This window comes from Phalaenopsis equestris, unplaced genomic scaffold, assembly GCF_001263595.1.
Source record: "Phalaenopsis equestris unplaced genomic scaffold, ASM126359v1 Scaffold233283, whole genome shotgun sequence".
In the NCBI taxonomy this organism is placed as follows: domain Eukaryota; kingdom Viridiplantae; phylum Streptophyta; class Magnoliopsida; order Asparagales; family Orchidaceae; genus Phalaenopsis; species Phalaenopsis equestris.
In genome coordinates, this window is record NW_018251234.1 from 316,677 (window position 1) to 331,069 (window position 14,393).

Sequence of the window (14,393 nt, forward strand, 5' to 3'; positions counted from 1 at the left end):
AGTTTGGTAGTTATTGTTTAGCTTTGCTTTGCAGTTTTACTAGTTGTTGATAATTTAATACCGATAACACCTTAAATATTCGAAATTAGTGTAGTAAATTTTCTTTTTTGTTATAAATTTCCTAATTTAAATTTACAGTTTGAATTTAAACCTTCTTCGTGGGATCGATATTTGAAACTTAAATAGAAAGTCTTGTATTACTTGATAACAATACGTATACTTGCGTGGAATCCCAACATCAATTGCTTCAATTTCTTATTCATAAAATAATGAAGCAAATTTTTTGTGCCGCTGCAAAACAGAGTCAACTTTATTAATTTTACCTAACTATAATTTCGAGTATCAAGTTCCTTATAATTGTTAAAACTATTTTCAAATATATCAAATTATCATAACGTTACATCTTTTATTTGGAAAAGCAAATACATTTAAAGTTTAAACAAAAAATAGTAATTTTTTTTTTGTTTTTTTTACTTTTTAAAAGAAAGATAATAAACATGATTTCAACACAATCCACGACTACATTACAAATAAACGCACAAATACAATAATTGAAAACAGATTCTCTAACATGGCCTAGAATATTTTAATGTTTATTTGTAACGATCCAAACAAAAAATAAACGAAAAGAAAAAGAAAAAAGATACTTTGCATGTCCTCTTGACTAAGTACAAACGCATTCAGACATGAATAAATGCTCCGCCATGAGTTTAACCAATTATGGGAACTTAGTCTCCAATGACTACCTAGGAATACAAATAAATGAATGAAGATGTCATAATAATTCCACGCCTCAGCACTGCAGCAAAACTAGACACAACACACGTGACAAGGCACATCAACAATTCAATTCAGGGTAATTTACAACTACTCCGTCTGACCTCATACTCCAACCAATCCAAACTCAAATGTTCATCTAAAAAATAAAGAAAAAATAATAAAAGATTTACTTTTCTAAAGAGAAATAAATTTTATAATTATTTTCATCAAATGAAAATAAACTATGTAGAATTTTAGTAAAGGGGTTGGCAGAAAATCTTTTCTCTCAGTATGAGACTCGGATTCGAATCAAAATAAAATAAAACGTAAATACTAATGAACTACAACTGCCCGTGTTAATATCTTACAAGAACTTACATCAAACTGAAAGCAATGCTACTTTTACATAGAGCAAAGCAATCACACATCAACATATGGTTATACCTGTTGCCACTAATCTCTATCAATCTCTCGAGCAAAAACAACACTAAATATTGGCTGTTCTCCAATTCCTTCTAGTAAAAACTACGCATACAGCAATCATCTGAGCTTTATTTCCTGGTAGTCTTCTGCTGCTTTAGGTCTCCCTTTAATGATGATGAGGACGAAGAAGAAGAAGAGAAACCAGAACGCCCGCTTTCAGCCTTATCTTTGTTGAAAGCTCTGCGGACATCATCCTTGAGCTCACAAAATCGCATCCTCTTGATCTTCTGCTCATCTGGTGTGCCCTTCTGAAGATAGAACAGGTCAGGCAAATCATCCTCCATGAACTTATCTAGCACTTGTGAACAGTGTGGAAAATAGCGTCTACCCAGCTCAACTATCAGCGACCACACACAAAAGAAAAATATTAATAAAGAGATTATTAAAACCAAAAGCATCAAATTTAGAATATATGAGATGAAACGGAATGAGATAAAATAGTTGCTGCATCATCCAAATTAATTTTTATGGACAAACTCATGCACGAGAAACAGTCAATGGAAAGAGAAACCAAGAAAGACTTCACAAAATGTCACATCAAGTAAAAAAAAAAATTAAAATCTATTTATGAGATAGAATTCCAAATGGATGACCAATAGCTGACGAATAAAAAGGACTCATACATAGTCACCTTATCAGGAATAGGTATAGAATAAACATCACCTGAAAATGACATGCAGTAAATAAAACAATAAAAGAAATTTGTGGAAGCACAACTGCGTATGGCGTCAGAGTAGTCCACACGGTGATGACAGCAATTAGAGAAACATTATTGGTGAATGGTGTCCCACTCAGTGCTCAAAATAAGTGTCGTTAGATGGATGACAATCCTAAGCATCACGCCAGTCATCTAATGATAGAATTTTTTTTTAATGAGCGCTGAGTTGAGCACAAAACGAATAAGTTAACTATTAAACAAAAATAAGAGGCAGCAAACATAAATTCAGGTATGATAGCAGAAGAAATTAGAAACATTAACATGAATTTCACTAAGAGCAAACGAAAAAGAAAAAGAAAAAAAAAAGAATCCTTCAAAGATAAGAACAGAATACCTGTCTTCATGAGGGCTTCTACCGTTGAACGAAGTCTTTTATTTTGTGTGTTAGGTGTTTCATTGAGATCAACCTCCCTCAAGTTGCTAGCACTCCTTGATGTAGAAAGCCCAGCAAATTCTGAGGTAGCTTCAGCTTGTGCAATTTCCATGGCTAGTTTTGCTTCAGAAGGGAAGAACAATCTTGCAAAAGCAACTGCAATTGTGGAAATAAGAAAATGTCTAATTCAGATAAAAGCAACCAAGGACTTGAGGGGGAAAGTACCCTTGATTACGCTGACAGGTCAAAAATAAATGTCTTTCATACATGCATTTAAGCGTCCAAGTAAAAAAAAAATTGAATTAGGACATTGCCAATTTGCCATACATTGAAAGAGGATATTAAAATTTCCCTAATGCATATGGTAAATCATATTATGTTTTTCAAATTATTAAAAATGTCATTAAATTTTGCTATAGTCAGATAATGCATATGGCAAGTTATCTGTCATGATCAGTGATAAGGAATGCACTCTATGTGTAAGTAGTTCGACTGATAAAATGTCACTGTTCCTAGAGAAAAAAAAAAATTACAATAATGCAAGTTTTGCAGTACCAAAGATAGTTTCATGAACAAAATAAGTCAGTTAACTAACTATTCCATCATTCCTTGAGAAGACGATCAGAATCTTCTGTTCCAGCAGAAACATTTTGGCTGATTTTACACCCAAAAAAAAAGTCTTCCTACGTAACTCCATAGAATAACACAGAGAAACTGACCTCTATTTTCCAGATACAGTAGCTTCATGTGCAGGTCACCAGCTAACAATGGAGATGCCACTGCCTTATCCCCAGCTAACGGATTCCTTCTAACCTCCCTTTCCAGAATGTCAATACACAACCTGTCTTTATTTGACTCCTGACCCTGCTCTGTCCTTGCATAATAATCTTTAGCCCTCGTAAGTCTTCTACAGATACTAACAGGACTCTGGCCATCTGCTGTTGTTTCTGAAGCAGAGGCACCCTTGTTCAGAAGAGACACAATGACTGCTGGTTCTCCACGCATAGCAGCAATATGAAGAGGAGTATAGCCTCTCTCATTCTTTAGATTAACACTGGCCAATCCCAGATCCAGAACTTCTGCAACAACTTTGGAATCACAATACGCTGCAGCATAATGGAGGGCATAAGCATCATCTATGGTGACACCAGATTCAGATAGGAGCAACTTTACAAGTTCAACATCATCTGAATCCAGTGCTCTATGGATTCTTCTAATTCTTTTCTCATGAATGGGGTTCATTTTTGAAGCATCAGAGTCATTTGGCTGAGTGCAGCTCCTTACCAATTTAATCTCATCAACAACTTCCATTGGGATTTCCTTCTCAAGAGCAATGTTGTCAAGATCAGACCTTGCTACTCTCTGGACACAGTGACTCTGCAATTGACTGAGCTTTGAGCGGAAAGCCACAAGGAGTATTGAGATTACATCTTCTACGAGAGCTTTGTCTACAAAGTTAAGAAGGCGGCGCTAAAAACAAAAACAAAAGTTAAATAAAATTAGAATCATAATAATGCATGAATCACTAGGGAAATGGCATTTTGAAAAAGTCCAGTGAAATCTAGACTCTAGATTCCATAAGAGCATTGGCCTAATTAGAACAAAAATACACATTTCCGAAGTACTCTATAAGAGATGCTTAATTTCCCAGTCTTGAATTTCTAATTTCTAGAAGTAGAGTGCCCAAGGATGATGAAGTTTTCTCTTAGTAAAAAATATTTCCCTCAGGAGTACACGGTCAAAAGTAAGTTGTAAGCTCAAAATATGGAAAGGTATGAGCTGGTGTGTGTATGTGTATTTTTTTTTTTTCTCTTTCGTAAATGGAACACGGAAACAACACAAGGAATTAAACTCAATTTGGAGACTATTTTTCCCGTAAGAAGCTGCATAAATAATTAAATTGATAATGATGAAGATGCCCTGTGAAATACACAACCTAAAACTAAATAAGTGTCATCCAAAATAATCACTTTGTTCTATCAACAATGAGTTTTGCATAAGCCAACGAGAAAATCAATTTGTAACTTGCATTCATTCCCTCAGATTGTTTGCAATATTTGTAGCATCTAATCCAGCACTTTTGAATGTTCAAAGCAATGGGTTATTCTCTTTCTGAACTACTAAGTCTAGGCGCATCAATTACAAGTAAATTAAATATTGTTATCTTGTTAAATTACAAATCACCTGTTGAGAAACAGGTATAACCAATGTAGACATATAGAGCGTTATAAGAAAAAAGAAGAAAATAAAATGACAACCAGCTCACAAAACAAAAAAGAAAAAAAAAACCCAACATAAAAAGTTTATGCAGGTTAACCTAATTGATAGCTACATGTTATGACCAAAGTATGTTTCATTATGTTGATGGTAAAAAGAGAACTCAAGTTCCTCTTGTAAGACATATAACCTATGACCTCCCACACAATCTCTTACTATAAAGTTAAATGCAAGGATGTATGAAAGTTGAATAAAATTCCCAAAATATCCTTAATTATATTGGATAGCTTTTGGATGTTCCACCCCACAACCTCAAGATGAGATTCCCCACCAATCTTCCAACCCCTGCAACAACTTTACATTGAAGGTCAAACCGTGACTAAGAAAACAAAAGTTCAAACAAAAGTTCAAACCAATCACGGTTTGACCTCATGAGTACCTGGAGATGTTGAAGAGAAGCAGAAAGCAGCAGGTGATGTGATAGAGGATGCATCCGACTTTACATGAGAATGCATTTAAACAAAAATTTGTGTGTGATGCATGTGAGTTTGATAAGCATACCAGGAGCTCCTATGCAAGTTCTGGTAATAGGAGTTCTTGTATTTTTTTATTTGATGCATTCAAATGTATGGGGATAATGTTAATGACTATAGATATTTTATGACTTTCATTGATTATTTTTCTTGTGTTACTAGGTTATATTTGATAAGAAACAAAAGTGGTGTGCTTGTCTACTTTAAGGAATTTCAAAAAGCGATTCCAACTCAATACGGTTTAGTAGTGAAGATATTGAGGTCTGATAATGGGACAAAGTAAACCAAAAATGTGTTTGAGGAGTAGATGCAGCCCAAGTGATTCAACATCAAACCACATGTTCATATATGCCGACACAAAACATAGTAGAGAAGAAGAACATGCACCTTTTAGAGGTAGACTGAAGTATTATGATCTCGATGAATGTTCCAAAATGTCTGTGGGGGCAAACAATTTTAACAGCTACTCAATTGATCAATAGAATGTCTTCGCAAGTATTGGAGTGACAATTTCTTTTTGAGTTGTTGAAAGGAGATAATGGCGGGATCCTCCCATTAAAGGTAGTTAATTGTGGATGTTTCATGAAGGACAATATACCATCAATAGGGAGGCTAAATCCAAGAGCAGTGAAGTGTGTTTTTTTTTGTTATTCTGGTACTTAGAAGGATTATGTTTGTTGGAGCCCAATAGAGAAGAGACTAATTCTGAGTATGGATATAAACTCTAAAGAATTTAAGTCGTACTACTCCTTGGAGGTAACCTCACCTTTTGGTGACTTGTCAGATAAGGTATGAGGCGAGAAAGAGAGAATAGTGATGATGAGAGATTGGTACATGTGAGCATGATGCCTTGTCCCATTGTGTGGGAAGGATCGAATGAAGAAGAGACGATACATGAAAAAAAATGAGCCTGAAGGTGGTGGAAGTTAAGCTCAAAGAGAGTTGGGATGTACACGAGGAGGCAAAATGGGGGAACAGTGCATGTCGCCACTCATGCCAACAAGTCTCGTCTCCCAGTCTAACCCAATTCCAAAGACACATGAAATGATTCTTCTCCCTTCTTCTCCCACTCCCATGACTTTAAGGAAGACCTCTCACAACAATGTGGGTCATTCTCCTGATCGTTAATCTCTTGAGTGTTTTGGTTTCTCACATGATATTGCTTAGTGTGTCTCATACTCTAACGTATCACATGTATACGGAACACTATCTTTATGCCCAATTGTAACCAGAAAGGAAGATCCAAAATGGCAGGTTTTCATGTTAGAGGAACTAGGTGCTCTCAATAAGAACAAAATGTGGGAGCTCGCTTTGTTACCAACAAGGAAAAAGGTAGTCGGATGTAAATGGGTCTTCACAGTAAAACAGACTCTAGAAGAAAAAAATGATCGCTACAAGGCAAGGTCGGTCGTCAAATGGTATAGTTAGACGCATGACATCGACTATGGTGAGACATGTGCACTAGTGGCAAAGATAAGCTACAATCAGGACACTCGTTTCTCGGACTGTGAATGATGGATGGGTGTTACACCAACTGAATGTGAAAAATGCATTTCTTCACGGTGATCTGCTTTAGAAGGTGTATATGGAGATGCCCCCAAGCTTTGACACAAACAAAACAGTGAGAAAGGTATGTAGATTGAGAAAGTCACTATATGGTTTGAAATAGTCTCCTCGAGCTTCGGTTTGACAGATTCAAGAGAGCAATGATAGGCATGGGCTATCAACAGATTAATTCCAACCACATAGTATTCTTTCGATGATATGGTGGTCTGATTACTGTTCTTGTAGTGTATGTAGATGATATGATTGTCACTAGAGAAAAATATTGTTTGACTAAAGGCAAATCTGGGTAAAGAGTTTAAGACTATGAAGCACGGACACGGATAGAGGGACACAAATGTGACACGATACAAGACCATGACATATATGAGAAAAATAGGACACGACAAGTCATATGTACGGTTTTATATTTATTTAATTTATTGCTAATATAATATATATATATATATATATCTATATATATATATATATATATTCATTATTTTGTACTAAAAATATCACAAGACAAATTTTGCAGAATAAAATTCAACTTCATAAATTTAATTTATATTATAAAACTCATGCTTATAAAAATTAATTTTTAAAAATAGATAAAATATGTTTCAAAAGAATTCATCTTACTTATAATCCAACTTATCTGATAAAGTTTTAAAAATGTTATAATTACAAAGAGGGAATTATAAATGCTCAGTCGGAACGAATATTGGATATACATTCGATGCTCAATTTTGAAGAATATTAGATAGAGTTTCCAAATGAAGAATGATAGGGCTGTTTCGACTATGAGGTATAATTAAGGCTATAGGTATATTTATAATTTTCTAATTCCCATGTTACATTTTTCCGAAATTGTGTTAAACTCGCATCCCATGTGGTGTTGAGTTGTCTCCCGGATGTGTCCAGTCATGAAAAAAATTCAGACATATATTTTGTAGTGTTGGATACGTGTCAAGACATGTTGAACAAGTGTCAGGGTCTGATACGTGTCTGACACTGCCTTGACACATTTTTAGAAGTGTCGGTGCTACATAAATTTGAGGTGAAGAACCTACGATAGCTTGATACTTCCTTGGGATTGATGTGGCTTGTAGAGCAGAGGAGATTGTTCTATCTCAAAGGAAGTATGTGCTAAACTTGTTTATAGAGACATGCATGTTGGAATGCAAGACTGCAAATTCACCAATTGATTAGAAGGACAAGTTGAGTGCAAGGGTAGAACCAATTGATCGTGGTGGTACCATAACTTAGTAGGTTGTCAAATCTATCTGAGTCACACCCGTCTTGACATAATATTTACAGTAAGCGTGGTGAACCACTACATGCATGTTTTGAGGAAGGGCAACATGGATGCAGTTTAACAAATTCTGAGATACCTAATGAGTACACCGGGAAAGGGGTTGATATTCAGGAGAAATGGGCATTTAGGCATTTAGGGCTACAACGACTCTGATTGGGCTAGTTGTGATGATGACAGTGAGTTCACATCAAGATATCGCATGTTTGTATGGAGTAATTTTGTCTCTTGAAAGAGCAAGAAGCACTCGGTAGTTGCAAGGTCGACAAAAGAGGCCGAGTACAGAGCCATGGTGTTGGGAGTTATCAAGATGTTATGGCTGAGAGCTCTATTAGTAGAGCTCAAGGTGGACCAAGGAGCTAAAATGGCGTAGTGGTACGACAACAAGCCAGCATTCAACATTGCCAACAACCCGCTGCAGCACGACAGAACCAAGCATGTGGAGATTGATAAGTTCTTCATCAAGGAGAAGATGAATAGAGGACTACTGGAAGTTGTAAGGCTCTATATAAGCCCAAACCTTTCAAAAATAGCTGAGTTTTTCAATGGAGCAATTATTTCTATTCATATCTTATGTAGAGATGCACAACAAACATGTAAAGTCTTATGCCTTATTGTCATCAGTGAGGCTTGCACATTTTTTAAAAAAGGCATATGCCTCGAGTAATTTGATATAGGAATCTTAATAAGTTAATGTAAGAACAAACTATTAATATATTACATATCTAATATATGTTATATTATATCTAATAAATTATATTTTACATTTACATACCTTGTTTTATATCTAATATATATCCTATCAGGTTAGCCGACCTCACTTAACTTACAATTTAGCTCGAGCGTCTAGTATGTGTCAAGTTTGATCGAGCAGAAGTCTTAACTGAGAGAGTTGTAGTTAAGTGATAGCTAAGAAGCTTGTTTTCTAGAGTGTAGAGCACACAAAAGAAAGAGATCGTCTATTTTTGAATATAAGCCTTGTTGTTTAGGATAAATATTTTTTATTTATTTGACAAAAATATAAGGACTGAGAAGGAAAAAAAAATTGTGATTAAAGATGACGAAAAGCTAGATCAAATAATGTTATAATTATCATATATATGACAACTTTTATGAAGATGTTGAAAGTAAGGATGATACCATTGTGGATCTTGAAACTCTTAGTGACTTCAAATTTTAAATAACTGCAACCTTATACCACATTTTCAACTTTTATTTCACACCAACATTTAAGATTGAGATTTTCATTCTTTTATTCATTGTATGATTTTATGATTCATGTTTTATGACAATGAACAGTCAATATGCCACTCATATATCATATTTATGATTTAACTTTAATTTTATAATATTTTTTTGTTTCAAATTAAAGACTTATGCCTTGCCATGCTAAGAAACAATGACTCGGTTTTTAACTTTGCCTTTTTAAACCTAGGGCCATACAAATGAATACTTCATTAAAATATTTCAATCCTTTCCTTATTATAGTTCAATTTGCAGACTAAAAAAATACACAAATTTTAAGTTCTAGACTTGTATTTTTTTTCTTTTTGTCTCAGGCTTGTATTTATACCAGAGTAACACCATCCTTTATATTGTTCATAACTAAAATGATCGAAGTGCATAGCTTTCAAGCTTTATACAAAAAGTAAGAAAAAAAAACGTCTGAGACAGATTTCTATCCTTCACAAGAAAATCTTTTTTGATTGTATATGCTGCATTTACAAAGTACTATCTTGATAAGTGACATGCTCTTTTAGGCCAACCATCCATCTACAGAGCTCAAATTTAAAATTACAGCACAGAGTTAAAAAAAATAGTTAATCAAAAATCCCTCCCCTGTAATTACCATACCACTATCTTCACGAATAAAACTTCACTACTTTTGCTCCAAAATCTAGTCTGTGTCATACATAAATAGCAGCAAAAAAACAAATAACAAAAGAAAGCTAAGCTAAGCACAAATTAAATAAAAAAAAAATATATCAGGATTCAGTATTCCGACCAAAAGCTTAGATAAGGATTTAATGAATTAAATTTTGGCATTTTGTTCAAGATAGAAGATGTGTTTTCTTAAAATGCATGATGTTTTCCTTGTCAAATGACAAGACATGCTTATATTCTTATAAAAAAAACAATCAAAGTAGTGATAGTTACTCAGGTTTTTCTAAAAGAAAACAGTATCCTGAAAATAAAAAGAATTATCATAATTTTAAAGAGTAAGTGTCTCACACCATTTTCAACTAAATTTAACTGAGGAACAGCTTTCCTATAAAGAACAATCTAATGGCTTTTTTTCCCTCTCTCTAAGCACGGCAAAATAAAGAGAGGCAGTGAATCGAACCTGGAAGAGGGAAACCAGCTCAGAAATCTGGAAAACTGAAGAGGCATACATTAGCTCGACAACAAAATTCACTGCTGGCCGGCATGCATCGTGCGCGCACGTCGCATCCACGCAGGTCGACGCCTCAGGGGGGGCAGCCTTTAATTTCCCAGTATACAAATAGCTCAAGAACACCCTGAAGGCCTCCTTCCCTACCCGCCCACCCTGCACCAAATCCCTCATTTCATACCTCGGCTTTCTGAACTCCCCCTTCTTCTCTCCCGCCGTTGCAGTGTCTCGCGAGAAGAGTTCATGGAAGAACTTGCTCCTCGCTGCCAGGATGCAACGATGGATACCTATGGCAGAGCCATCGATGATTATCTCGGCGTCGCTGCAATCGAAATCCGATTCGATAAGAAGCCGCTCGAGGTTGCAGCTCAGTCTACTTAGGCTTACTACTTCCAAGCTATTTCCGACCTCCGGCGTTGTTGCGCTCGATCCGTTGGAAACGTATGAAGAAGAAGCGAAGGTGAGTGAGGAGGAAGGCTCCGTTAGATTAGCCATGGTGTGGGATAACCGAAATCTAATTGCCCATCCGTGATTTTTCTGGCTAATCAGAGCTAGATCGGGAACCCTAAGTCAAGTATCGTTCCATGGCAGAAAGAACGGAGAAGAGATTGTTGAAGTTACAATCCCCATCAAAAATCGTGAGAATACAAACAGCTTTCAACTAGGGGCTCGAATTAAGGAACGAAACGACTGACCGAAGAGGCGAAGAAAATGGTGATTCCGAGTGCAGTCAAGTTCAAGCAGAAGGAAAGAAAGAGAGATGCGGCTTTGCTTTCGCGGATTTTTTTGAGTAATTACGGAGAAAGTTAATGGGAAATGCAGTTTCCACAGCGGTGAGCGGACTGGGGCGTGGGGTTTCTATTGAGATGCTGAAGTCCACATGTGACGTTAGCGGCGTCGTCACCACCTCGTGGTAGGCCGCTGTGACGTCGGTGCAAAGCTCACTGGGCGTTGCCGCGATCCTTCGTTGTCGGTTGGGTTTCCTCTATTTACACCGCCACAAAGGACCATGTTGTTGAACCGAGAAAATTCATTTATTTCTAACGCTTCTCTTTTGTTTTTCTAAAATAATCCACACGGCAAACGCTCATCATATAAATTAAAGCAGGTTCCACTTTTAATAGCCAAAAATATTTTGATTGTTAAGTGAGAATCCAAGCGGATGAGATGGTGGGTGGTTGCGTATTTTTTCCCTTCTTAAAAGGCTAAAAAAAAAAATTGAGAATCCAAGAAAATGAGAAGAATTATCCATCACAAAAAAAAAAAAAAACTCTTATACCTTTAACTCCACCACTAGATTTCCTCAGGTGGCAATGTTTCCTCTCATTGTCGTAATTTGAACCAATTTGGCATCCCTAATAACAGCTTCTCTGGTTTGCAAGGCCAAGGTGCCTTCATTTTTTTCCGTGTGAACCTTATTTATTTATTTTTTTTCTCTCCTTTGCTTCCCTTCTAGGTTGGCCATCTCTAGACTTGAACTATAAATGCTTACTTTTGTCTCAGGCCCCCAGGCCCCAACTCCCCTTATTTTAACCTATGTTATATTCCTTAACATGAAAATAAAGTGTTACTCTAATGAAGAAATGAAACAAGGCGCTAAAAATGAAGGTTGGCTTTTGTTGGGTATGATATTAATAAAAGGCCCTTCTATGATAACCAACTCCAAGATAGTAATAAAGTTTGGAACTTACAAGACTATCATACTCCTTTCCCTTAAAAATGGTTCCTTTATTTCTAAAGTTTGATTGTATTGAAGATTTGAAGATAGTTAACAAAGTTGGCCCCAAGTTTATTAAGGGGAGGCTTTTCATTTTTAAAAGATGCATGCTTAACTTTAAATATGTTAAAGAGAATTTTAAGGATGCCTCAATGTAGTTTAATTTCCCTTAACTATTTCTTTATCTTTGGAAAAAATCAGTATTTCAATAATTGCAAGCAAAATCGAATGCCTTTTAATGGTTGACCCTTTATCCGCCACTGGATCCCTATGAATCTCAGCAACATTCTATTAACTTGACTTTGTCATCATTTTGGTTGTGTTTTACATGAACAAAAACCTTCTATATATAAATATCATGATACATTTTCAGATGATTAATCATTTTGTTCCAAATCACCTAAATACAAGCGACCCTCTACTATTATTGCCTTATATCATGGCTGGAGAGGAAGTAAGAATATGATTGACTTACGACACTCTAAAAGCCTCAATAAATCCAAGCATTTCTCCTTCTAATCCACTTATAAAACTACCTTGATTGTAACTTCTAACCATGATGTCATTATCTTAACCTTAGCCAATAACATTATATTATAAATTAATGAACATTCTATAAAGAAGGAAGATGGTCCTTCTACTTTCTACTTGAACTGGTTGGCACACTATTCCCACCACTAACTCAATCTTGTAATTTATCCATACTCCTATATTAATTTATATTATCCATAATTTTTTTATTCAATAGTTTCACAGTATAAATAAACATAATCATAATCGTAAAGATTTAAAATTGAGAGAAATATTTAGTAATAAAATTAGACAAATGTACACAAATAGCTTGGACTTGTGGCAAAACAAAATAATAAATGAGTATTTTTTAGTCTTTGTCTATAACTAAAAAAAAATCTAATCACTCTTTTTTGTCAATATATGTCAACATAAACTAATAAAATGATTGCATTTACAACATTTCCTTAAACATTACAAAGTTTCAACAGTTGTATGCCTAGATAACTTAAAATTCTACCATTTTATTCCCAATGTTCTTCTATTACTCAGTTGTTATCTATATATATCACAAGTAACTTAAAATAAGTGTATTTTTGTTACACTCACACAATAAATAGATTGAATAATGCTAGTTGAGTCATCAATCAATTTTTATCATCAAACAAGTAACTAGATGCATTTTGAGTAAGAAACGTTCCAACTTCAAATTCAATATCATTTAAGATATGATTTCAACAAAATTATAGTCAAGTTGAGCATCTCATCAAGAAATTCCTAATGAAATTGAAAGTGATACAATCTGAATTCAAATCAACTTAGATCAAATACTTAAAGTAGGTCAAATGTTTTGGTGCATCAATTGAATACGTGAAAGATCTCCAAATTTGTCATGTTTGTAGTCAAATTGAGCACCTTGACATAAGAAGTCCAACGAGCTTAGAGATTATTCAATTACGTTGTCATCAAGACATTAAAAATATCATTTATGATCAAAGGAATAAATGTGAACCATCCGATGGAGTATTTTGGGAGTTTAGCCTAATGTACCAAAATATTCCTCTCAAAAAACTATATTTTGACCCTCATTCTTCACATGAAGGGAGATGAGAAAAGAATAGTGAGTTGTCTACAAAAATATTAAACCATGAAATCTTGGTAGTTGTCATCAGACACCAAAATTTATTATCGACCACTTGAGTTCCATTTTTGCTACTAAAGATCATTGTCAACCACTACATTAATTGTTACAGCCAACTATGTCTATTATAACAACTAACCATAGTTCCTGTAGCCCAATTATGACTGTTGTAACCAAACTACATTTATAAAATTTTGAATGTCAACTTTTGTAGTCTCATCTTCATTAATTAACAAGAATATAAGACCTCTTTACTTTTAATTTACTAATGGATTGTTTTGAATTGGCCAGATCCTATATTTTTTTTTCTCTTTTCAAGAACTTTTCAGGTAAAAATCTTGGTTTCTCCTCCTCTGAGTTTACTTTTATTTATGTGTGTGCTAGATCTCTATGTAATGTTATGACGTTAAATTATCACTCTATCACCACAAATTTTCTGACATGTAATAATACATAATGTAATATTTAAAACACAATCATACTCATCTCAAATTTAATATAAAAAAATAATTGTTAGTAACCAAAAAATTTTAGAGTGGAACCAATTTTATCTTCAATACAAACTTATTCTTGACAATTATACTCTTTGTCGACGCTATTTTTGGTTGGAGGAGTTGCTCGAAGAAGCTGTCAGTCATCGGGATCAAAATACCGTCGTCTGCTTCGGAAGGACGTTTTAATTTACATATATAT

At 34.8% G+C, this 14,393-nt stretch overlaps 1 protein-coding gene across 2 annotated transcripts; it reads right to left on the reverse strand.

Annotated features, from left to right (window-relative positions):
- Positions 1-1,060: 1,060 nt before the first annotated feature.
- On the reverse strand, positions 1,061-11,304 carry LOC110038612 (BTB/POZ domain and ankyrin repeat-containing protein NPR2). Of its 2 annotated transcripts, none has more exons than XM_020743500.1 (4): positions 10,285-11,301; positions 3,053-3,803; positions 2,295-2,489; positions 1,061-1,579 (listed from the first exon to the last, which is right to left on the reverse strand). In XM_020743500.1, exons 1-4 carry the CDS (start codon positions 10,825-10,827, stop codon positions 1,311-1,313), a joined length of 1,758 nt encoding a protein of 585 aa, XP_020599159.1. In that variant the 5' UTR covers positions 10,828-11,301; the 3' UTR covers positions 1,061-1,310. The 2 variants fall into 2 exon arrangements, with proteins under 2 accessions (XP_020599159.1, XP_020599161.1); XM_020743502.1 differs by having other exon boundaries at positions 1,383-1,490; positions 10,285-11,304.
- Between the last annotated feature and the right edge of the window lie 3,089 nt (positions 11,305-14,393).